The sequence below is a fragment of the Brassica napus genome, chromosome C9 (assembly GCF_020379485.1).
Source record: "Brassica napus cultivar Da-Ae chromosome C9, Da-Ae, whole genome shotgun sequence".
NCBI classification, from domain to species: Eukaryota; Viridiplantae; Streptophyta; class Magnoliopsida; order Brassicales; family Brassicaceae; genus Brassica; species Brassica napus.
In genome coordinates this window covers 51,442,869-51,469,201 of record NC_063452.1, presented here as the reverse complement: position 1 = coordinate 51,469,201, position 26,333 = coordinate 51,442,869, and the positions used below count along the sequence as shown (strand labels likewise).

At 36.0% G+C, this 26,333-nt stretch overlaps 2 protein-coding genes, 1 long non-coding RNA gene and 1 pseudogene across 3 annotated transcripts; 2 read left to right on the top strand and 2 right to left on the bottom strand.

Annotated features, from left to right (window-relative positions):
* Nucleotides 1-5,490: 5,490 nt before the first annotated feature.
* On the bottom strand, nucleotides 5,491-6,565 carry LOC106414519. The gene is made up of 3 exons (XR_001282895.3): nucleotides 5,968-6,565; nucleotides 5,779-5,885; nucleotides 5,491-5,707 (listed from the first exon to the last, which is right to left on the bottom strand). It is a non-coding gene; the product is annotated as an uncharacterized LOC106414519 (long non-coding RNA).
* Nucleotides 6,566-13,235: 6,670 nt separating this feature from the next.
* LOC106355942 lies at nucleotides 13,236-19,423 on the top strand. Its single transcript, XM_048767319.1, has 10 exons — nucleotides 13,236-13,459; nucleotides 16,389-16,981; nucleotides 17,052-17,255; nucleotides 17,314-17,403; nucleotides 17,497-17,595; nucleotides 17,681-17,935; nucleotides 18,017-18,055; nucleotides 18,134-18,439; nucleotides 18,536-18,922; nucleotides 19,015-19,423. The coding sequence occupies exons 2-10, from the start codon at nucleotides 16,406-16,408 to the stop codon at nucleotides 19,273-19,275; spliced, it is 2,217 nt and encodes a 738-aa protein (XP_048623276.1). The 5' UTR covers nucleotides 13,236-13,459; nucleotides 16,389-16,405; the 3' UTR covers nucleotides 19,276-19,423.
* On the top strand, nucleotides 14,298-16,406 carry LOC125592349. The gene is made up of 4 exons (XM_048767320.1): nucleotides 14,298-14,952; nucleotides 15,028-15,312; nucleotides 15,398-15,503; nucleotides 15,584-16,406. The coding sequence occupies exons 1-4, from the start codon at nucleotides 14,357-14,359 to the stop codon at nucleotides 16,187-16,189; spliced, it is 1,593 nt and encodes a 530-aa protein (XP_048623277.1). The 5' UTR covers nucleotides 14,298-14,356; the 3' UTR covers nucleotides 16,190-16,406.
* Nucleotides 19,424-20,955: 1,532 nt separating the features above from the next.
* LOC125592348 lies at nucleotides 20,956-25,642 on the bottom strand (annotated as a pseudogene).
* Nucleotides 25,643-26,333: the final 691 nt, after the last annotated feature.

Sequence of the window (26,333 nt, the reverse complement as noted above, 5' to 3'; positions counted from 1 at the left end):
GCTTTGCTTTCTATAAGTGCAATGACTACAATTTCATTTTTGAGGTGTTTTACCTTTGTATTGGTTTGTTGATACTCCATTGATGGTAAACAGAATGCTTCGGAACTGAAAAGTACAATCTATACTAATACAACGCACTAATATATTTTTTGTTTACGATGGAATAATATTATAAGAAATAAGAGAATAAGTCATGAGAAAAACAACATAAAAAGTATACACTAAACTAGGGCTTAGCAAAATATCCAAAATCCGACCTAAAAAATATCTACCGAATTCGAACGAAAATGGTAAAATATTGGAATGGTTTCGGAATTTTTATCCGAAGAACTGAAACTGAATCTCACACGAATCAAAATATTTTAGGTACCCAATTTTTTTGAAAATTATAATTATATATTTAAATATAATAATTAATTTAAAATATAATATCCAAAATATTTACAATACTCAAAAATACTCGGAATTGTTTAAACCTTTTAAAATGTTTAAAATGTTTAAAATGTTTAAACCAGTAAAAAAACTCAAAACATTAAAATATTTAATGGTTTCCCACTCAAATATTCAAACGAACCATTTTTCATGATAGTTTTATGCATTTAGTTATACATAATTATTACATATATATATTACTTTTATTTTGGAATTTGAAGATCTTAAAATATATTTGGGTTTCAATAAAATAAACATAATTTAAATGGGTAGCCAAGGCCGCTGAACCGAACCCGAACCAAAACTAATAAATATCAAAATAAAATTTAAATCTCTAGATTCTAAAACCCATAATTTGAAAAGACATAAACTGAACTCGATCTGATACCTGAATATCTACTCATACATAAAATTAAATTTTAAAAATACCAGAACAATAATTTACATTGTTTAACTGCTCTCAAAAATAAATCAACAAAATATCATTCTTATAGTCACGACACGACCATTAAGATATCTCGAACAGTATTATAATTTTTTAAAAAAATAAATAAGAACTTAATAGTAAAAAATATGAAAAAAATGGCGTTTCACGTCACTAATTCGAGTCTTGAGAAGTCGACACGTGTCCGCATCCAAAACATGGCGTCTCATTAACTTGGAGTTGGAATTGGAGATCGTGTCAGCTTTTGGTGTAACTCATAAACATGCGAGAATATTGCCATTTGGGTCTTAGATCAAATTAAAAATAATACTTTTAACAATATACTTTTATATTTTAGTAAACAAATAATATCGTGTTCTTCGTCTTATAAATACGTCATAAAAACAACTCTCATGATATTGTTGATATTCAATTTGATCATACCGATATGATAAATTAATGTAAATCAACATAACCGGGTACAATGATTTTAATTGGATTTACATGTGTCAAAAATACAATAAAATGTTTTTATTTATTTTACTGTGTAAAATACCCCTTAAAAACCAAAAAAACTAGATGAACCAATAGATTTATAGTATATTAGTGAATGTACATATAAAATGTATAATATTATATAGTGAATGCAAAATTGAATTTACTAATTTGATATACATATACTGAACATTTAACATATAAATAATGTTTAAGCAAAAAAAAACATAGGAATAATTATTTTCTTTACCCATTTACATCAATTTATTTTTTGAGGTCCATGATTTCACGATAAATAGTGCTCCTATAATTATTTTCTTTACCCATTTACATCAACTTATTTTTTAAGGTCCATAATTTCACGATAAATAGTGCTCCTAACTTTTTTTTTTCCATACAATACAGCAAACATATTATTATATATTACTCCTACTTAGTTATTTGAATAAATGAACACTCTGATAATTGAAAATTTTAAACGATTCCTTTTATAAGGTAAACAGTTTTATTTCAAAGTATTAATATACCAAGGCAAAAATATATTTTGCAAGATAATTACACGCATCTGCTGCATAAGCTCTTTATTACATACGAGCATAGATTCTATAAAAAAAACATCCATGCAATATTATAATTTAATTTAAATATATGGTTAATTCATAATGCAAGTTTCCACGGTACTAATAAATTCTAAATTAATAGTAAAACTTATCTAATAAATTCTAAACTTATTTAATAACGATAGACAATAATCAATTTAAAGAGTGGCAGGGAAGTTGAAGTATGACTTTCATTAATAGAAAACTATCACATTTTAATTAAAACATACACAGACCAAACTACTCACGCTAACAAAATGTTGTTTTGACTTAGATCATATAAGTTTTTCCTTAACATATTTCTCTGGCATGATCATTGCATAATTGTATATGGACATTATTAATCTTATTATATTAGTTTTTTCTTCATAGAATAATGAAAATTATTATCATTTTAATTCAGTCCAAAAATATGTATTAAAAATAACAACATGATATCCGAAATCTATTTATTTATTTTTGTTTATAATATTGTTTTCAATCTACAATTTTTTTTTGAAAAATGTTTCATAAAAGTAATGTAAATTCATATAAAATATTTTTTTTCCTAACTTTCCGCCCGTATGGCGGGCCTACCCTAGTACTCAATAAAATTTTGGGGAAATTTACCACTTTCTTGATATCGCTTTTCATCTTTACAACCACTAAAAGGACATTTTCAAAAATACATTCTTCATTAAGTGGCAAAAGACTCTTATACCCTTGTTTTCTATATATATAATAAATCATTATTTAAATAAATTAAAAATTAAAAATTAAAAATTAAAAAATATTTTTTTATGTTTTCGGATTATACTTTTTCAAATTCGAACTTTTTTATTAATTTTCTTTTTTTGAATTTTTTTTATGATTTTTTTCCAAATTTCTTTTTGAAAATTGAGAATTATGTTTGAAACTATTTTTTTTTAAAAATTAAGTATTTATTTATGTATTTATTAGAATCCTAAATTTCACATTCCAAAAATCCTACCTCACCCCTCAACTCTAAACCCTAAGTCTAGATTAGTTAACTCTAAGGGTATAAGTGTCTTTTACCCTTCATTAAAAATGATGGTAAAAATGGTTAGTGTAAACATGAAAAGTGGTACTATAAATGTGATTTTTGTGGCAATTTCCCTAAAATATTTACATGTTCATTTCTTACAAATATTAATCCTAATGCTTAATATAAAATATCTAGAGTATAATTAAAGCATGTATAGTTTCAATCGTAATGCTTATTGAAGCCTATTATTAATTAATTAGATAAAACAAATTTGTTTTGGTTCACATGTTATTAAATAATTAAAACAGTTATTGTTTATAATTTAAATTAAAAATATAAAATTTAAACAAAATTAAAACCTTAACTTGAGAAAAATAGTATCACAATTAATGGCAAGCCAAACCATTAGATTATGGGTTTAAATCCTGAGCACAAACCCTAGCCGTCAAGAAAGAAATAGTGATTTTTTTATATAGTTTCAAGCCGATGGCTGGTGGCTTCTATAGCTCCGACATCGGCTTGTTTGATTCGTTTTGCTTCTTTTTCTTTGATTTGTTTTACTTCCAGAAACTTGGTTTGTTTGATTGTCAATTTATTTTAAATCTGGCAAAAAAATTTATTGTTCTTTTGTATGTTGCTTCCAATGGATTTGGTAAAACAAAAACTTCGGTTCAATTGAATTGTTTGGAAAAGGTAATTGACAGATCTACTGCAGATGGTGGTGACGGGTCTTACCGGCTTCAATAGTTGATGGTTCTTCATTTGATGGTGATGGAGTTCTTGCTGCAAAATATGGTTACTTCGAAAGACATCATGAAATTCTATGGAACGGTAATCTCTTTGAGTTTGTTATTATCAATAGAGCAATATAAAGAGTTGTCTTGTCTCGATGACTCCTACTGGAGTATTAAATAGAAAGTGGCAATCGTTCTCAATTCAGTCAGAAGCTTGGTGTTTTTGGATTAATATGTCGATTATATCCCTTGAGATTCGACTATTCCAGAAGCAAATATGAAGTTTTTATATGGAAAATCTTTAGTCATCCATATGCAAAATATATGTGTGTTGGTTTACTTTGGATTCCTAGTGATGTATCCATTTTTTACTTTTTTTTTTGCTAGTTCTCATTGTTTAGAACTTTTTGCCTAGAAAGTTTAATAATACAATCGAGTGTAAAAAAACCATTAGATTATTACATATGAAACATCGTACTACTATTTGAGAACCCGATTAACTGAAAACGTTATAATTCGATTGACTCACTAATTCTCAATGGTGACTCAGCTAATTCACTATGGTGACATGACATTAATCATTAAGCTTCTCTAAATTTGATGACATGGCTTACGCGGGATTAACTTCCTTCAACTGTTTTAAGTTATGACAATCGATTATCTCAGTTTCTTTTAATCTATTCTCTGGTTATCATAATCAAAACTCGATCGGTTAGTATCATCTAATCTCGGTTTGGTCCATAACTATTAGTGATCTTTCTAAGTGTTTAGTGGTCCCAGCTTCGACGCAGCCAAACCGGTTCGTGCATTCGGTAACATCACATGGAGCAACGAGTAACGACATGAAACTGCTGATCGAGGAGTTTCCACAAATACGATATTCGAGTCGCTGGATGAAGCTGGTTTTAGCTTTAGCATTTATTACCAGTTCCCTCCTTCTACACGATTCTATAGGCTTATATATTTCGTTCATTACGACTATAACCAAATGATTTACGTTCACAGTTTAACATCCTTACAATAAAAATTGTATAATTCTATTAATATTTTGTTTGTTTCAGAAATTTGAGAAAACTCAAGTATTTGACTCATTTTCACCGATCTAATCTACTAAAACAAGAGTACAAATAAATGTTGACCATGAGTTTTTCTCAATAATTACAATCATATGCCACTGATTAAAACACAGTAGTTTTACGCTTTTTCTAAACCATTATTTCCATACTATACAGTGAGCTATCCGTTCGTTTATTCACAACAAGTATTCTTTAGAATTTAAGACGTATATTATGTTTTACTATGATATAATAAAATAGAATGTATATTTAATAATTATAAAACATCTATTCGTTTGATTTTGCTTTTAAATGATAACTACCAAAATCTTGAGTTACTTTTTTCCTATTTAACCTACCCTTGCCAAAGCCAAGTATATATATTTCATCTATCATTCATCAAAAAAATATCAAAGCAAACAGAAAACATAAATATATCTAAGCTGACGAATTTTGCCCCTCTCACAAAACTAAGACCTTAAAAAACAATTGGCGTATTCAAGCGGAATGTTTACATTTATGGAAGTAAAACACACTTTTTGGAGGTGATTCCTTCGAGATGATTTTAGCAGATGAATATCTTTTTGTTTATAGCTTTTTCAATTCATTATATTACATATTATTACTTGAATCTAATATGACCGTGTGTGTTTTTAGGGTAACAAGATCCATTGTTGCTGGTCTATCTTTCTCCACAACAGAGTAGTTGGTCTATATTGCTAATACTTCATGCCTGAAAAGTAATAAATATTTCAAATATCCTACATCCTCTGAAAAATAATATTTATAAATCTACCATTTAAACAGAGCTGAAACAGCAATATCATATATGCTCTGAACAATAATATTTATCAACCTAGCACTTAAATAGTGCTGAGACAATCAAGTCAATCCGACTTCTCTTATGAAAAATCGTCTATTAGCTTCTCATTTATTAAGACCTTCTACAATCAATCCAATTTGTTACTCATTCCACCCTGTTCCTGAGATAGATAAATTAAAAGTGAATTAAAATCATTCTGCTAAAGAAACCAAAGGAGAGTTTTTACCACACCTTTACCGATCAAAGGCTTGCAAGGGTTTTTCCCCTGTTTTTAAAACTGAAGCCGGGCTCTGTCTATCCGATTGAAGGGTCTTGGTATTCCATACCTTAGCTGGTCTCTGAAAAATAAAAAATAAAGAATGTAGATTAGAAAAAAAACTAAGTAGTAACTCAACTAAACCTCAATTAAGAAACTCAAACCTTTATGCCAAACGCTGAAATTAACAATAGATCCATCTTCTGCAGTTGTTAGACTGAAGACATTAACTTATTTTCCCTCGATTGTTTAGAAAGCAAGCGCAAGGCATCCGTCGGCTGCAGAGAAACATATAAGAATATAGAACTTTCGATGGAACTAGAAAAGTTGGTAGTGCGAAAAGAGTTTCTGTTTTTTTTTCGGAAAAAATATGGGCTTCGATTTATTAACATAAATTAGGTTTGCTAAATAATGTTTTAAAAAAAACTGTTTTTACATTAAATCTCTTCTTTTAATTGATTTTTTTTTTAACTTGGCTTCATTATTATTTTTGTTTGTCAACATACCATTTTTGTTTTTAAAAATCTCAAAAAAAAAATTAACTTTAAAACAAAAGAAATTCCGTAGGATAGCTGTAACGACCCGCTCGCAGAATATTTTTAATTTTGAAGAAAATAGAACGAGCGAGGTTTTATTCTACAAAGAGAGTATTTTTCTAAGTGTGGAGACACTTTGTATTCGTGAAGATTGGAAAAATAAATGTATTTTTAGCTAAGTGCCGGATCTTCAGTGAGCTCATGGAAAATATTCAGAATGGATTGAGCGATGGTAAACTGATCATGGAACGATCAGAGCATACATACGGAGAGATCAAGACGCAAGACCAATTAAAGAATGTTCGGCTATTGGATAATGCAAGTTCCAAGTAAAGAAAGTTTGACTAGCCATAATTGCGGGATAATACAAAAGGAATGTCGGATCTGCGGGAGTCACCTAAGGTAAGAATCAAATATATCAAGTCAACCCATTGATAGTGATCTTTGACAAAGCCAAATAAGGAAACTGGCATAAAGTGCCCGACTTGGTGAGAAAGCTTTAGAAATCCTATATAAGGATTCTTTGAGCTCTCATTTGTTTCACACAATTCAGAAAGGAAGATTAGAGAGAAGTTAGAGAGCAGAAACGAGTTGGTAAAGAGAGAAGTCCGAGAAGAAGGATTCAGCAAGGAGGAACAAAGGAGTTCATCACTTGGAAACGCCAGCTAGGTTCAGAGTCTTTGATCTTTTAAGATCAGTCTGATATCTTGTGAATTTACATGTTTTTAACTTCTTATTCCTGCATGGTTTGGTCATTTAGAGCATCATTTAGGCACATTTAGGTTGCATATCATTGCATTTGTACATATCAGGTGTTGGAGAGCACCATGGATGAGTTAGAGGACCATTGGTGGGATTTTCAGAGGCATTTGGAGCTCAAAAAGGAGTGTTTAGAGTGGTCATTGGGCGAGCAAGGCATGGGAGCGACCAGTCCGGAGCGACACCACCAAGTCGCTCTGATCACCCTACTGGAGCGACCTTACTAGAGCGACAGGGAAGAGTCGCTCGCGTATTGATCACCCGGAGACAACGAATCCGGAGCGACCTCTCACAGCGACACAGCGAGGTCGCTCCCGAATCCGGAGAGTGAAAGATGAACACGGATGAAAGCCTTAAAAATCTCTTCTGAAGCTCAAAATTTGTGGAGACACTGGAAATTGAGTTAGCTTTCCAATGGAAGTGGTTTCAAGTCATTTGAAGCTGTATTGGACACGTTATGATCGATTTACTATAGGTGTATCAATCCTTGCCGGGGACCACTTGAAAGTTGATGGGATCAACCAACTTCCCACTATCTTCCACCCACCTTTCCTTTGCACGATTTTTCCTACTTTTCTGTATAATATTTGCTTTCTTATTATCAAAAGAGTGGGCAAGAATCATCAGAATCTAACTTTGTAATAATTTAACTTGTCAAAACTCTCTCTTTGAAATACCATTGTTCTTGGTGTTCTTGAGTGTTCTTCATTGTTCATCATCTGTTCTTGAGTTTTAATTTCGTTTTGCTTGTTTAAATCCTTGTTTATCTTTATTCTCTGTTGTATCTACTTGAATATGCTTCAATCTATTATGAGATTAAGTGTTTTCATGGAGATTAGTGAGTAGTTTCCTTAAGAATTCATGGGTTAGGGAGATTAGAGTAACTTAGTGAAGATCTATGGTGTTATTGTATTAGATCCTTGTATGAACTTGCTTGTTGAGTATTCTTAATGCTTGTTTAGTCTTGATCACTCTAAACCTGATTTCTAAACACTTCTCATCAGACATGATTAGATGAAGTGTTTGAATCAACTCAACTAAGCTCTAGTGAGATTAGCCAAGGACACTTGATGTTAAAATTGCTAGATAGTTATTGAACTTGAACTTAAAGATTGCTTGATTGAATTAAGCCAAAGACATTTGATGTTTAATGATTTCTAAGCAAATGAGCATTTACCTAGACATAGGACTTGTCTAGAATTGTGTTTAGACTTAAGAGATTACTTTGATTGAAAGCTTGTCACCTAGATTGGATCTTAGTTACTTGAAATCAATTCCCTTAGCCCATGGATTCACTTGTTTATATTTCTAGGATATTAGTTTGTTACAAATCATCTATCTTCTTGTTTGCTTAGATTAGGAAGGTTTGTGTATTCTTGGTGTTATAAGTCTCTAGTTCTCTGTGGATTCGATCCTAAAATGCTACAATGACATACCATTCGATTGTGGTATTGTTGGCACATTAGGTTAATTGGTGTGTGCTTAAACGCTTAATCAATTTGGCGCCGTTGCCGGGGAACTAGTGGATTTGTCATTAGGATTTCAAACTTTCTTGAGACTAAGTTTTATTTTCATATGTTTTATTTTGCTTTGTTTGGTTACTAATTCCCTTTCAAGTGATTGCTCTTTTGCAAGATACATCCACAAGAGAGGAAGATCATGTCTCTTGACTTGGAATCAATGCTCAAGGCTATTTTAGAGAGTCAAGAAAGGGTGATATCTAGAAACTCCACATCTTGTGAAAGAGCTTATGAACCAACCACCTCATTGGAGTATCAACCACACGGAGACTTTGGTCAAGGACACCAATATAGATATGGTGAGAGACACCAACCTTGGGATTTAGAGTATGAAGAAGAAGAAGAAACTAACTTCCCCCAAGACTCAAATGAAGAAGACATCACCAACATGCTTGAGAAGTTGTTGGAGAATCAAGAAAGGGGAAGGATTGAGATGGAAAGGCAACTTGATTCTCTTTCTAACAAGATAGATGCTAATGGCAAAACTCTTAGCTCAAGGTTGGATAGAGTTGTAGCACATGTGAAGTCTTTCAACAACAACATCTCTCACATGATCGAAGACCAAGAAGAAAGCGCCACTCCTCTTCACAACGCCAACACTTATGAAGCACATACCACATACATGGAATGTGATTTTGAAGAGGATGCTCAGCTTGAGGATGATTTTCAACATGAAGCTGAAGAGCCTATATACAAGTTTAAATCACTCTCTGAATGCATGGTAGATGAGAATCTTATTATAAGATCTGAAGAACAAACCAAGACTATGACATTCATGAGTCATTATGCAAACATCGATGAAGAAGAAGTAGGCTTTGTTGAGAACACTCTTGAAGATCTGGGTGATGAGAATTTGGTTGTTGAATGCGTTGAGGAGACAAAAGAGAGCTTGGTTTTTATAAACGAGTTCTTGAGTGAAGAAGAAACGCGTGTGATCCCTGTAGCCAAGGAAGAAGCAAAGGGTGAAGAGTCTGTGGAGAATCAAATGAATTACATCAAAGAATCCTCCGAAGAGGTACAAGAAGAAGAGTCTCCAGTAGAAAAGCCCTTTCAGAATCACTTTGGTATTCTCTCCACCAAAGAACTGAAACGTGATGATCCAAGGAAGATACCATTTGAGGAAATCAGGATGAACGAATTCAGGGGATGGTTCTACGACGAGTATGATCCTGGTGATCATGGTTATCTCGATAAGGCCTTCTGTGGGCCACCTCTTGCCTGAAAAGGCTCTGCAGTCAAGCTTAAAGACTTAAAACAAGCGCACTGGGGAGGCAGTCCTCTGTTATCTTTCAAAGGTCAATCAAAATCGCTAGAGGTCAAAAGACGATGCTTTCTCTGTCTACCCTCCTCTGAACCAGCCAATAACTCCAAGTAAGTGTCACTCAACCTTGTACATATTTAGTTTTCATGTTTATTTTATTTTTTTTTAGATCTCTTCTTTGAGTTTACTCTCACACAAGGGACTGTGTGAAGTAAGTTTGGGGGAGAGTCTACTATCTCACATTGTGTTTTGTTTTGTTTACTTGTCATGAGTCTCATGCATTGCATTGCATAGAAAATTTCAAAAAAAAAAAAAAAAAAAAAATTTAAAAAAGAGTTATGTGTTTTGAATTATGCATAGGGAGCCATGATTGAAATTGCCATGAAAAGAACATATCTACAAGCATCTCTTGAGCCTTGAAAACTCTTTTTGAAACATGTTGCTCATATGATATTGACATTGTTCTTGAAACCAATTACAAACTGAACTTGAGCATAATGAATTTAATCTCTCTTGCATATGGGCACTTGCATACTTGATCATGGATTTCATACACATTTGGGTTATCTTATTCCATGTCTTATCCTTTGATTAACCCAAATAGCACTCCCCTACCCTTGAACCCTTGCCATTCTTTGAAACCAATATCGATTTGTTGAGTGAGGTCTCTTATTGATAGCTTGTCATGTGCAAAATCTTGAGAGTATTGGGAGCGACATATGTTTGTTCTCATCTATTGCTAGCATAAGATCCTCATTTGAACTAGCATATAGGATGGTGAGTGAGTTTGTGTGTTTTTAAGTTGTTATATCTTAGGTTTGAGAGAAGAGAAAAAGATCAAAGAGTGTCAATAAGAAAAGAAAACCAATAGGAACCAAGAAAATAAAAGAAGAAAAACTCTTAAGTGTGTCAATTAGAATTCCCCAAAGTAAAAAAAAAAAAATGAATGAAAGATCATAATGGGGAAAGAAAAAGAGTGTCAAGTTCTTAGTTGGTTGATCATGTAAATAAAAACAAAAAAGAGAGAGTTCACTTGGTGAGAAATATGAGTGAAGTGTATATACTTGGGTTTTGAAATATAAAAGATGGGTAGAATTTGTAATCACTTAGGAAGAAGAGTAGAATGATGAGAATGAGCTATGTATGCATGAATTGCTCCTAGTCTTAGATAAATTTTGCATAATGATCATGCTCCTTGTTCTTGAGTGATTGCCACCATTAAAAAGATTGTATTTGAACCTTTCTTTTTATTCATAAAAGACCATTAATCTACCAAGCCAAGTGATTGAGATCATGTGCCCATTTGTGAGAATCCACCTTGTGTGTGTGTGTGAATGAATGTGAGAATTGGTTGAAGTTACTTGTTGATTGATGAGCATTGCACTTTGTATAAAGAAATAAAAAGAGGTTGATAGGCATTGAGAAGCTAGACTGATAAAAGAATGACCAATGATTGTTTGCTATGATCATTTGGAATGTTGTAGAAGAGCTAGGATGTGTGTCTTTTGGCTATGAGCTCCCTTTTTCAAACTTCTTCCTTCTTAGGACTTGAAAGTTTACTTGAGGACAAGTAAAGGACTAGTGTGGGGGAGTTGATATCTTGTGAATTTACATGTTTTTAACTTCTTATTCCTGCATGGTTTGGTCATTTAGAGCATCATTTAGGCACATTTAGGTTGCATATCATTGCATTTGTACATATCAGGTGTTGGAGAGCACCATGGATGAGTTAGAGGACCATTGGTGGGATTTTCAGAGGCATTTGGAGCTCAAAAAGGAGTGTTTAGAGTGGTCATTGGGCGAGCAAGGCATGGGAGCGACCAGTCCGGAGCGACACCACCAAGTCGCTCTGATCACCCTACTGGAGCGACCTTACTAGAGCGACAGGGAAGAGTCGCTCGCGTATTGATCACCCGGAGACAACGAATCCGGAGCGACCTCTCACAGCGACACAGCGAGGTCGCTCCCGAATCCGGAGAGTGAAAGATGAACACGGATGAAAGCCTTAAAAATCTCTTCTGAAGCTCAAAATTTGTGGAGACACTGGAAATTGAGTTAGCTTTCCAATGGAAGTGGTTTCAAGTCATTTGAAGCTGTATTGGACACGTTATGATCGATTTACTATAGGTGTATCAATCCTTGTCGGGGACCACTTGAAAGTTGATGGGATCAACCAACTTCCCACTATCTTCCACCCACCTTTCCTTTGCACGATTTTTCCTACTTTTCTGTATAATATTTGCTTTCTTATTATCAAAAGAGTGGGCAAGAATCATCAGAATCTAACTTTGTAATAATTTAACTTGTCAAAACTCTCTCTCTTTGAAATACCATTGTTCTTGGTGTTCTTGAGTGTTCTTCATTGTTCATCATCTGTTCTTGAGTTTTAATTTCGTTTTGCTTGTTTAAATCCTTGTTTATCTTTATTCTCTGTTGTATCTACTTGAATATGCTTCAATCTATTATGAGATTAAGTGTTTTCATGGAGATTAGTGAGTAGTTTCCTTAAGAATTCATGGGTTAGGGAGATTAGAGTAACTTAGTGAAGATCTATGGTGTTATTGTATTAGATCCTTGTATGAACTTGCTTGTTGAGTATTCTTAATGCTTGTTTAGTCTTGATCACTCTAAACCTGATTTCTAAACACTTCTCATCAGACATGATTAGATGAAGTGTTTGAATCAACTCAACTAAGCTCTAGTGAGATTAGCCAAGGACACTTGATGTTAAAATTGCTAGATAGCACTACAACAAATATAGGTATTCATAGCAGATTAAGATAGCACAATTTTCCTAACTGCTATGGAAAGGTATTTGGAAGTCTGCCTCGCAAAGTTATAGCACTTTACTTATGCTATGCCGAAAATTCGGTAAAGTGAAAAAAAAAACTCACTAATCACCCAAGTTTTTAGAATAAGCGCCAACACTTAGTGAAAAAAATGGATTTAGGCGGTATGTTTTAAGAACATATACTTTTCATAGCATTAAAAAAAAAAAAGAAAGGGATCGGATTTACTTACCTCGTTCTCTCCGTCTTCCCTTTCTTCTCCACCTCCATCGAGCTCAAAGCTCTATCCACCATCTCCGACTCGTTTCTCCATCTTCCCTTCCTCTCTACATCCTCTCTCCACCATCTACGACTCCATCGCCCACCAACCCTTCCTCCCCACATCATCTCTCCACCATCTCCGCCGCGTTTTCTCCATCTTCCATTCCTCTCCACAACCTCTCTCCACCATCTCCGCCTCGATCTCTCATCTTTCACCATCCGTAATCTCGTCGCTCATCCTAACAGAGTATACAATTGGATTCAGCCATCATCATCTCCAATTTCAAATCCGAGACTCTAATTTAAGAGTGAGGTCTTAAATTCAATTGATCCAAGTTGTGCATGTATATAGGTCTTAGTTTTGATTGATTGAAGTTGTGAAAGTAAATAGGTGTTAGATTCGATTGATTCAAGTTCTGATTAATTTCATTGTTATCGGTTCATATTTGTTTCCATTAATCAGTTCTTTTTTTGTTTTGCAGGTGCGGGTTCGTGACTTCACAAGCTTGCGTCTTCTATATTCTGTCGAGGTTAGACACATCGATCACTTATTCACATTATCTAATAGTTTGTATACTTTTGTAGACATTTATCTAGTTGTTTGCGGTTTAGACATTGAAGCAAAATTTATATTGTCATTGTTGCTTGAACCATGTACACTTTTTGGAATTTTGGCAAGGGTCCTAATAATGTTGGACAAGTCGTGGGTTCATATAAGTAGGTATGTACATTTCCCTAAGTGTTCAGGTTATAGAATTCCAAAAATTCGCGTCATAACTTTTTTTTTCATGAACTTAAGAGTTGATTCTGCATACGAGAGAGCTGCCCGAGCTTTTGTCAATGGTGTTACTGATAAGTTAGGAGTTAATGGGAAGATTGTATGTCCATGCGCCCGATGTCGTAATCTGTATCGCCATACAAGTGAGGAGGTTGTCTCTCATTTGGTTATAAATGGAATGGATGATGCTTACAAGGTACGGACGGATTGGTTTCACCATGGAGATGGTAGCTCTGTTGATGTAGTGGATGTTAAAGATAGATGCTGGAATGCTGAGATTCTTAGTTTATATGAAGCTGCAAACTTTGTAGATGAGGATTTAGCCAACCGGGGTTCACAGTTACGTGAGTCAGTTGAGGGTGAGGACAGGAAAGAAGATGAGTTTTTAGCAAAACTTGCAGAGGCTGAAACCCCCTTGTATCCGACGTGTTCTAGTCATAGCAAGCTATCAGCTGTAGTTTCTTTGTTTAGGATTAAGTCTCAGAATGGGTGGTCAGACAAGAGCTTTGATGACTTGCTGCAAACATTGCCAAATATGTTTAAAATTAAACATTTACTAACTGTTTAAGTCTGTAAGAGCTGTTCTGATATTTTTCTTTATTTGCTTTGTCATGAGAAGGAGCTCCCTGTTCGGCATAATCTAGACGTTATGCATGTGGAGAGGAATGTGGCTGCAAGCTTGATTGCGACATTGTTACATTGTGGCAATTCAAAGGATGGTCTAAAGGCTAGAAAGGATCTTGAAAGTCTTGGTATCAGGAAAGATTTGCATCCAAAAGCTCAGGGTAAAAGGACATTACTTCCACCAGCTCCCTGGTCTTTATCAAAGTCAGAGAAACACATCTTCTGTAAGCGGCTATATGATTTTAAAGGTCCTGATGGCTACTGTGCTAATATATCTAGTTGTGTATCATTAGAGGAGTGTAAGGTGTTGGGACTCAAATCTCATGATTATCACGTCCTAATGCAACAACTACTGCCAGTAGCAATCAGGGGCTTACTACCTAAGGGTCCTAGGGTAGCCATTCTCCGCTTATGCGCTTTCTTCAACCTTCTATGCCAACGAGTAATCGATATGGAACAACTTCAGCAAATGGAATCTGAAATCGTGGAGACTCTCTGCATTTTTGAAAGATTTTGGCCACCAAGTTTCTTCGACATCATGGTTCACTTGTGTGTGCATCTAGGCAGAGAAGCTAGACTTGGTGGTCCGGTCCATTTCCGATGGATGTATCCATTTGAAAGGTATGTTCTCCACTGAAAAAATTATTAATCTTCCTAATGGACTTACTAATCATGACCTATGTTCTTTTAAAACAGGTATATGAAAGTCTTGAAAGACTATGTCAGAAACACAGCAAGACCAGAGGGGTGTATAGCTGAGTCTTATCTTGCGGATGAGTGCATGAAGTTCTGCTCGGCTTTCTTGACTACTACAACAAATGTGCAAGAAAAAGAGGACAGAAACACTGAGTATGAGAGTAAGTCCATCCTCGAAGGTCGTCCTATATCAGCCGCCCGCTCATTCCAATTTTCAGAAGCAGAGTTGAAAATAGCTCATCTTGCTGTAATACAGAACACGGCCATGGTGGATCCATATGTTGAGTAAGTTTCTCTTAGTATATATAAAAGTATTGATTGTGACTTTTATAAGATTTCAGTGTTGAGGTTTGCTTTTTCCATTTGCAAGTGCTCATTTACAACATCTACAAGACTCGAATAGTAGATGTCAAAGGGATGCAACATATTTATGGCGTATGCACACTGAAAAATTTGCAGCGTGGCTAAAGCAACAGGTCTGCTAGTACTGTATATGTTTCAATCCGATTTTATACCATGTTGTGTAGCTAACAATTTTTAATGGAATAAATTTTAGATATCTATTGATTCACCTGATGAGGAAGACACTCTGAAGTGGCTGGCTTATGGTCCTCGTAGTATAGCCAGATCTTACACAGGCTACATTGTGAATGGGCTACGATTTCACACAAATGTGGTGCATAGGCTAAGTCAGAATAGTGGTGTTTACTATGAAGCAACAGCAATGTGTAGATCTAGTGCAAAGGACACAGCTCAGGTGGTCGACGTTGTATCCTACTATGGGAGAGTAGTTGATATTATATTACTAGACTACAATGGCTTCTACGTCCCAATATTCAGGTGTGAGTGGGCAGTTAAAGGTAACGGTGTGAAGGTAGAGGATGGCTTTACGCTGGTTAATTTTAATCACAGCCACATATCCTTTGCAAAGGATCCATTCATTTTAGCATCTCAAGCGAGACAAATATTTTACTCAAGGGACACTGATGAATCGAGTTGGTATGTAGTTATGAAGGGTCCATGTAGAAGATACAGTGATGAGAAACCTGAAGATGGACATGCAGATGTAGGACCATTGCCTTCGGATATAGATATGTGTCTGGAAGACATATCAGATGAGGCTGAGAATGTCAGAGATGATTGTGAAGGAATATACGTTTGACATATCAGATGAGTCTGAGAATGTCAGAGATGATTGTGAAGGAATATACGTTTTTTTTTTGGGTTTTCCATGACATTCTAGTTGGTTACTTTCCAATGCAATATATGATTGATTTCACTGATTACCTATATTTATTTCTGTTTGCATATAGTGTTGAGTTGGTTTGACATTTGATTAATTTTTTTGAGTTTCCCTTTAGTTTGTTGCAGGAAAGCCATGGCTAAAGGAAAAAGGGGATCAAAGAAAAGGAAGATGATTGTGCACGATGATGAGCCTGAATTTATCCGCACCATATATACTAAAGAAACGCAAGATGAGAAGCAGATAGAGGGATCACAGCCTGAAGACACACAGCCGGAAGTGCAGCCTTGGGACACACAGCAGGAGATTCCGCCTCTGGACACACAGCCGAATATGCAGCCTTGGGACACACAGCAAGAGATTCCGCCTCTGGAAACACAGCAGGAATCGCAGCCTCAAGACACACAAGAGAAAGAATCCGAAGGTGCAAAGGCTCATGTCGATGGTGCTAAGTCTACTGATGAGGGTACTGATACTGTTCAGCCGAACAATAAAAAACGACGAGGACCAACGAAGATGAAAGATATTGCGAGAGATCCTAATGCACGGATCAAGGTGGATTTCACAGCATTTGGAGAACCCTGTGGAGAAGGATCAGTTAAGCTCTCTTCGTACTTAGGTCCCTTGGTGAGGGAACATGTTCCTGTGGTGATAGATGATTGGAGAAAAATAGGCGACGACCGGAAAACTGTTCTATGGAAATCTGTTCAGGTAATTTGTTTCTGTTGACACTATAACTAAATTAACGAACTCTGCCTTACAACTTTTAATGTTCTTGTAGTTACGTTTTGAACTGGATGGAGAGTACGAGAAAGCGGCAGTTATGAAACAGATGGGATGCATATGGAGGGCCTCTAAATCACGCTTGGTTAATCAGATTCTGAATGCTGAAAATCACACAGAGCGTTTGAAGTTGAGGCCAGATAATATTCAACTTGCAGAGTGGAAGAAGTTTGTGAAAGAGAAGACTAGTAAAGAGTTCAGGGTATGACATCTTAATTAGTTATATTATCTTACATCTGCTTTCTAACACTTCTATATAGGCTGTTAGGGAGTCGTACAAGGAAAGAAGACGTAAGCAGATTCCTCACACATGTAGCCGTAAAGGAATGGTTAGATTGGCAGAAGATTTAGTAAGTATATATACAGGAGCCTGATTTGTGTATTTATTGGAATTTTTTTGGAATTTTTTTGTTCTTGAATCATAAACCTGAATCATTATGCAGAAAAAGGATGGCACTGAAGTGACGAGACTGAATGTGTGGGTGAAGTCACGAACTAAAAAGGATGGCACTGCAGTAAACACAGATGCTGCTGACAAAATAGTAATTCTTATGTTGTTCTCTTATTCATTTGTGATGTTTAAAATTAGAGTTAAAAATCTCACATAAAAATTTGAACTTGTGACAGGAAAAGGCTACTGAGTTTATTCGGTCTGACCATCAAGGATCATCATCATCAAACCCAAAAGAAGATACTCTTACTCAGATCTTGGGACCTGACAATCCTGGACGATTGAGGGCTATGGGTAGAGGAATGAGTGTGAGCAAACTGGCTTTTTTCGAAGTGAAGAACAAGTATGTGACTGAAATGCAACAGACACAAAATAAGTTGAAGCAGCAGGTCGAAGAATTGCAAGAGGCTCTTGCTAAAATGAATAGTCGAGTAAGTGTTTCTGAGCAACTCTCCTGTGATTTTTTTTTTCTTATTAAAGAACACAAACCTTATTTATTTTTCTAATTACAGAGGCCAGAATCGGAAGAGGGTGAGAATTCAGCACCAAGAGTAAGTACTTGTGCAAATCGGATTCATGCTCAACTAACTTGAACGGAATGTAACTGTTGTGTTGATTAATCTTTGTAGAGTGTGACGAATAATTGGACACCACAGCCTAAGTGTATCCTATATGATTGGTGTGACAAGGAATGCAAAGTAGCCGAGGGTCGTTTTCTGTCATCGGATGAAATGGAGTTTGTTAACAATGTGCCATTGGGCCCTAATTCAGTTAAGGTGGTAGTTGAGACGGCTATTGAAGTAGATGCATTTCTTTGGAGACCGGCGCCAAAAATTTACACTATTGGTCAGGCTGTAGGAGAAACAGTTGCGTGGCCTCAAGATTCTCTTCTTGTTCTTGACGAGGAGATCGATCCAGATCACATTCTTGGTAAAGTAAGGTTTTCAGTCCTCATCTCACTTTGGTGTCTAAGTTTCTGTTTTCTAAAATCTAGTAATGTATTTCACGTGTTGAATTTATTGTTTTGACAGAGCCCTGAGACAGTAGAGAAGAACAACTGCAAACTTCTACATTGGTTAACACAGGATGAAGAAACAGTTGCTGAAGGTCGTTGGGAGAGTCGTGATCCCAAAGCCTTGGTGGATGGCCTTCCTCTTGGACCAAATGCTGTGAAAGTATATGTAGATGCGGTGACGTTACCTCAGACTTTTCTTTGGAGGCCAACAGAAAAACACTCAACCCTCGGTGATTGTTTGAAGTCGTATGTAGCATGGCCTCTCAGCAGAGTTTCATTCGACAGTTTAAACTCTGAGTCACCAGCTACAGAATCTCCTATTACGCAGTCACAAGTACACACTCCACCGGCTCCTGCTAATATTTTAAAACCAGTGGCACAAACTCCTTCAAGCTCTCGGAAGGTAAGTAGTAGTGTAGGTTGTGTTGATATATCTAATAAAGTTGGTAATGCTTTCATATGTGTTACACTAATGGACATCATTCTCATACACAGATTGTGAAAGAAGGTCAGAAGTGCAAACTGCTCGACATTACCGGTCAGAAAGTTGTTGTTGCAGAAGGACGCTGGTCTTCAAACAACCCAGAACAGTTAGTGCATTTTGTTCCTTTGGGAAAAAATGCAGTTCGTGTGTGGGTTGATGTAGTCAAGGTGGATGATGCCATGGTTTGGAGGCCTACATCTGCAATCGAGTGTATGGAGGATGCTATTGGTACCACTATAGCATGGCCTGAAGACAAGGTTGTCATCGTGTGAGGATGAATAAGAACGTATGGTCTTCTATTTTCATTGCTTTAGAACTTATGAACTTATGGTACTTAGTGCAAATGACACTTGTGTTCTTACTTTTGAACTTAATTATGATATGGTATTTCTATTATGAAATTTCAGACTTTGTTTACTTCTTTTTGAGCATTTTGTGTATTTATAGTGAACCATTTATTGGGCGAAATAGCATATTTTAATGGGTGAAATAGCATATAAAATAAGTTATGATACACTCACTTGATATCACGAAAAAAATGCTATAAATCATATGAACATAACTCAATACCACTGCTGCAACACATCATAAAGTAGCACCAATGTAAAGCTACTACAACGTAATTGATGGCTACAGAATATAGCTATTTTACAAAAATATATAGCAACATAAAAAAGTTATTACATAATTTAGAACAGCACAAAATAATAGCTATTAATAGGTTTAATACAGCAGATAAATATAGCTGTTATACAATTTCCTATAGCATAAATTGTGTGTAATAAATAACCGTAACACAGCGAAAACATAACGCTATTAAAGGCTACTCTACGATAGCGTCATCCGAAAACGCTATCGTATATAGGGACTCTATTATAGCGGTCGTTTTCATAGCATTTGTAAAACCGCTATGGATACCATATAATAGCGTTATCCGTATGCTATTAAAAGCCATATTTGTTGTAGTGTAGTTATTGAACTTGAACTTAAAGATTGCTTGATTGAATTAAGCCAAAGACATTTGATGTTTAATGATTTCTAAGCAAATGGGCATTTACCTAGACATAGGACTTGTCTAGAATTGTGTTTAGACTTAAGAGATTACTTTGATTGAAAGCTTGTCACCTAGATTGGATCTTAGTTACTTGAAATCAATTCCCTTAGCCCATGGATTCACTTGTTTATATTTCTAGGATATTAGTTTGTTACAAATCATCTATCTTCTTGTTTGCTTAGATTAGGAAGGTTTGTGTATTCTTGGTGTTATAAGTCTCTAGTTCTCTGTGGATTCGATCCTAAAATGCTACAATGACATACCATTCGATTGTGGTATTTTTGGCACATTAGGTTAATTGGTGTGTGCTTAAACGCTTAATCACAGTCCAGGTGAGGATGTGATTCGTGGCAGTCCAGTAAGAACTGTTTTGTCTGGTTTGATTCAATATGATCGAGTTATGCTTGAATTGAATTTGTTTATGGAAAGTTCGTTCATCGTACTCTCAGGAGAATGAATGATAGGATTTGTTATGGAAAGTTCATTCATCATGTTCTTAAGTAATGTATGATAGTAATTGTTTATGGAAACTTTGTTCATTATGTTCTTAGGAAAAGCATGCTAGAATTGATGAATTGATAATCGAGTTATGTTAGGATGTTTATATAAGAAATGAATGTTTGATCTTGAAAATCTAAGTCATAGAATTGTAATGCGTTTAAGGAAAGTTTAATCGAATTGAGTTAATTAAGGGAACTGGTTAAGATGATGTAATGGACCTTCGGTGTCAAAGGTTTGGCTACGCAGGTTTGGCTACGGCCGAAGGTTTGGCATCAGCCGCAGGTTTGGCTACGGCCGCAGGTTTGGCTTCGGCCGCAGGTTTGGCTTCCGCCGCTGGTTTGGCTTTGGCCGCTGGTTTGGCTTCGGCCGCATGATTATGGCCCTTCGGGTCGAAAGTTTAAGAAATGTAAAAGTAATGGAACTAGTTAAGTAAAGGAATGATAGAACCGGATGCTAGGGTGTTAGTATTGATTGAGTGTTTGATTCTTGGGCTGTAGTGGGCGGTATTGAGCGTCCTCACTGAGTATTTTTGTATGCTCATGCCTCCTTTTACGATGCAGGTAAGGTTGATTGTGTGGACCGGAGCGCGAGGCTACAAAGACCATCGGGAAGGGTGTTTGGGTAATGTTGGGAAGTTTTGTAAAAGATATTTTTATTGTAAACTACATGATTTCAAGTACTTAGTCTCGTGTTTCATTTTTAAAGTTGCAGTATTTCTCATTATCATCCGATAAAATTCGACTTGATCTTTTACTTAAAAATTTTCACGTGTTTTCAAAGATTTCCGGGTTGGGGTGTTTCAAAACCCCTTTTTAAGTTTTTGTCACAAAAATAGTCATCAATGAAGAAAATGACCAAAATAAGTTTTATTAAAGGGTAAAATACATTTTTACCCTAGGGTTAACTAATCTAGATTTAGAATTTAGAGTTAAGGAGTGTGGTTTTAGGGATAAGATTTTAAATTAAAAAAAAAAATTAAAATTAAAATTAAAATTTTCAAAATAAAAAGAGGATATTTTGATCATTTTCTTTCTTGAAGACTATTTTGTGACAAAAACTTAAAAAATGCTATTTGAGATAATTGTCCTTAAAACAAATAATTTATAATATGATTTAATAAAACCCACAAGTATACTTATACCTCTAATACTTTAGTGTTGACTTTACAAATAAACTAAATAAAAAATAACACAATCTCATCGTTTATAAATGAAAACTAATCATATTGAACAAAGACAACACCAATGTCAAACCTGAATACCATATGAATCTATAACATAATAAGTATAAATAATTACATTTATCTCAATTTCAAAAGTTAAAAACATATGATTATGAAGAACAAACAATGGCCCTGTCGGCGGATCAAAATCTAGTAAGGATTAAAATTTAAGAAAGATTGTAAAGAAGGCAAGTTACCAAACTAAGCTGTGGCCGAACTAACGTTGGTTCGATCTTTTGTCAACTCCAGCCATTGACGATCATCCATCCCATGATGTTTCCTAAGGTCAAATTAAAGCTCGTGAAAGAGGTCTATGAGGCCTTGAGATCTAGTCGTAGGTGGAACGAGATTTTACTCATTATAACACATGATGAGCACGGTGGGTTTTACGACCATGTAGCTACTCCGGTGGGGGGAGTCCCTAATCCGGACGGTTTCTTGGACTTGATGAACCGTATAAGTTTTAACTGGCTTGGCGTTAGGGTTCCCATCTTTTTCATCTCTCCTTGGATTCAGCGTGGCACATGTAAATTAAATTGTTAGCTTGAAATTAGTTTTCTTAATTCATGTAAATCAAACACAACACATCTAATTTAGTTTAATTTAGAACAAACCTCAAAATGAATAATATTGAGTGGCTATCCTTTTCCTTCTCCTATTGCTCACTCAATGGGCTGAATCATGCGTCTCCTAGAGTTTTGTTCTGCAGTCATACATTTTAGGAACCTGAAATCTGAATTAGGTTGAAGACTAAACTGCAGTGTCTTTGATGTTTGTGAGCTCTCTCGCTACAGAACAATGGTTAACAAAGGAACAACAACTGATGAACCTAAGAGAAATTAAAGCTTGGAAAATCTCTGATGTTCGGGGTCTTTAATCTATAATTGGCTCATGCCTTTGAATAAAGAGTGCAATAACAACTCTTCTGAATTGGAAATATATATATCTGAAAGAGTTTGACAATACATTCTTTCAAAATTTACTCTTTGTCTCTCTATTAGAGGTGTTCCACCAAATAATGTTTCACTATCTTTTTATCATTTCTTTTCACACTTAGAAAGATACAAAACTACAGTCTGCTTACAACAAAAAACTTGTCATTAGTAGTAAAACACCGATTACCCCTCTAATTCGACCCTTATAGATTTCTCTAACTATTTTTTAAAAAGCTTGGTTATATCATCTATACAGCCTTAAATTAGCTACAAGAATTTTTCACAAAGGATCCGTTCTTTTTCAGAGAATGCCATTAATGAACATGGTTTGAGCTACAATGAAACAGGCATCAAATAGAAATGGTTGAAAAATAGTCGATGACAAAAGGCTAAAGATGACAAGGGAAGTTGTTCGAAACTTTCATCGTCCACTCCCATTGAGGAGTGAATGAGTAATAAACATTGAGTTGTGGGATGAGGAAGAAGACAGTGATAGTGAAGGGAGCTGTGATAACGCCGTTGGAATGAGAGCTCCAATTCCGAGAGAATCTGGCCAAAACTCGGGCAATGCTAGGTTTCCGTTTAAGTACTGCACCACTTGTTCCATGGACGGTCTTGCATCAGGAGCAAGGTTTGCACAGAGCAACACAATTTTCAGAACCCGCTTGACTTCTCTGGATGAGAATTCTGTCAACTTTGGATCTACAGCATCAAGCAAAGAGGACCCTCTCCAGCATTCACAAACCCATTTGATCAGAAAACGTTTTGCAGCAGGCAAGTGAGGCTCAACAGGTCTCCTCCCACAAGTTACTTCAAGCAAGAAAACACCAAAGGCATATACATCAGTTCCAGTTGAAGGTCCCATTGTTGTAAGATCAGGTGCCATGTAACCAAAAGTTCCAACTGCTGCTGTTGTGGTTGGATCAGCTCCTCTTTCATACAACCTGGACATACCAAAATCTCCCAACCTTCCATTAAACTCTGCGTCCAACAAAACATTAGAAGCTTTGATATCTCTGTGTATAACAACTTGGTCAGCTTCTGTATGTAAGTAAGTAAGCTAAGGAGATGTCTTTGAGAATGGCAAATCTTCTCCACCAGGGGAGAGTCGGTTTATCATCATTAAACAAGTAACCATCAAGGCTACCATTTGGCATGTACTCAGAGACAAGTAATAACTCATGTTTCCTCCTGCAATACCCAAGAAGTGGAACTAAGCTCCGGTGTTTTAAACTCTTCATGCACACGATCTCTGCGACAAATTGCTTCATACCTTGTTCACCTTCATGTGCTACTTTCTTCACAGCCACTTCTCTCAGCTCTATGCTCCGAGGGAGTGTTCCTTTGTAGACTTCCCCGAAACCTCCTCTCCCAAGAAACTCATTTCTACTAAACCCTTTTGTTGCTTTGTACAGAGATTTGTAAGAATACCTGAGTGGACCATACACATTTTCCCATTCCTCTCTCACTTCAGCGTACAGGTTTCTTCTATACATATAAGCTCCAAAGAGAAGCCCCAAAACAAACAAAGCTAGTAAACCCAAGAGAGCATCAAACACCAGAGATGTAAACTTGTTTTTATGGCTAGGTTGAGGAACTTTGGGAAGCTTTGATACGTCAACCTTCTGAAGCGACGCCATGCTTTTGCTAAAACTCCACCCGAGTACGTACTGGTTGACCACGCTTGACCCGGTCGAACCAGAAAACCCGACAAACATTCTTCTACCTTGCACAATCTCGGTAAGATTGATAGATGTTGATGACAAAAGAGGTCGGCTTGGTTTCTGGTTTTCAACAGGAGCCAATGAAACGTTGAGTGTTGTTCCTTCATAATCCACCCAAACCTGGATAGGATCTCCACTCAAGAGCTTCATGTCTATCTTCCTACCTTCTTTATGGGAGAAATAAGAAGCTTTAGCAGATACCACAGACTTTGGGCTGTTCACGTCAATCCCAACATGATTATCATTGATGTCGAGCACATCTAGAGTTTTAGTTATATCAAGCTCAACAGCCAACACACGTGTGGAAGCAGATCCCTTTGGGTTGAAAAGCCCGAAGTATCGAGTCGGTTGGGCGCCTTCGAAGTCAGTGGAATGAGACACAAAAAACGCCATACCGTGGCCTCCAGCTTCAGCTGCACGGACAAGCGCGCACACAAAATGTGTGGAGAACGAAACTGGTTCTGACGGTTTGAAGTCAATAGGCTGCTCGAAGAAAGCACGACCCATTTGAGTTGTCGTCGCATTCGTCAGTTGCAGGACCTCTTTTTGGGAAGGATTCTTGCACTACCGTCAAGGTGAAGACGATGGTCTCCTTGGTTGAAGCCGTTGAAGACGAACGTCGTCTCTTGTTGGAATGACATGCAAACACAATATGTCATCCAGATGATTCCCAAAAGCGCTCCTCGAATCATTGGGAACATAAAAGAGTTATAGTTTTTCTTTTTTGTTTTTAAATTTCCCCTCTCTTCACAAACTGGTTAACAGCTATTTCTTCCGTAGACCCAAAGAGTTATATACGACTGCCTTTTGGAATCTTTATGGTATATAAATGAGCACCATGAAACAGTACAAAACAAAAAGAAATTGGTAAATAACGTGGCTTCATGGGACATGTATATTATTTGAAGAGGAATATGCCAAAAGATTTATCATTGAGAATAAAAGGTTGATGGTGATGCTGCAACCTTAATAAATTGAAGTATTCGGGCGTGAGTCATAAGGTCAAATCACTGGAACTGACAAGTTAATGGATATAGCACGTCTAAAGTCTTCCATACGGTATGAACTATGAGGCGCAACATACTCATTGATATTAAGATACTACAGAATAACATGAAGGGACTGACTTTCTCTATATAATATTCATCCTGTACGCTATTTATTTATGTCAAAGGTCAACTTTCTTGGACAACGACAAAGCCATTCTTAACAACAAAGAATGCGAACTTTCATAGCATACAAATGTGATTATCATATCCAATTCATAACAATCCTAGGTTCAAAAGATCAGCTAGGGCAGCGGTGCACTGTGCACAACGAGAAAAAAACAAAGATGCGCTAATGGACGTGGACGAGCCCGGTTTACAGTTCTCTATCGCCCATGTACTAGAGTTTGCACACGAATATATTGGTCTCTTGCACTATGCAGATGGCAACCAAGCCTACAAGAGAACAAGTTCATGAATGCTGTGAATAAAGAGACCACCCCGTAATAGTATCTATCATTCTCCATAACATTGTTTCCTTCTATGTTTGTGTTGAAACCGGAAAACCGGACTGACATAAACGATAAAATAAAAGCGATGTTAAGGAAATAGACGAATGTAATAGACGAATACAAGAACGATAAGAAATCGTATTCGCAAAGAGACATGGAGTCGAGATATGATCTCTTTCCTTAACTCAAAATATTCGCTCCGTTAGTGAGACGGGACTGTACGAATATAGAGTCCTAGGATACAACCATGGCAGATGAATCACGCCTCACTCGTGACCGCCCTATCGAACTATAAACTCTATGAAACACTCTCGTATTTAAGACTTATGCTAAGGGATTTTTGCTGTTGGTTTGATGTGTAAAAACGTTAAGCAATGAAGGAAGAGCAGAGGCGAA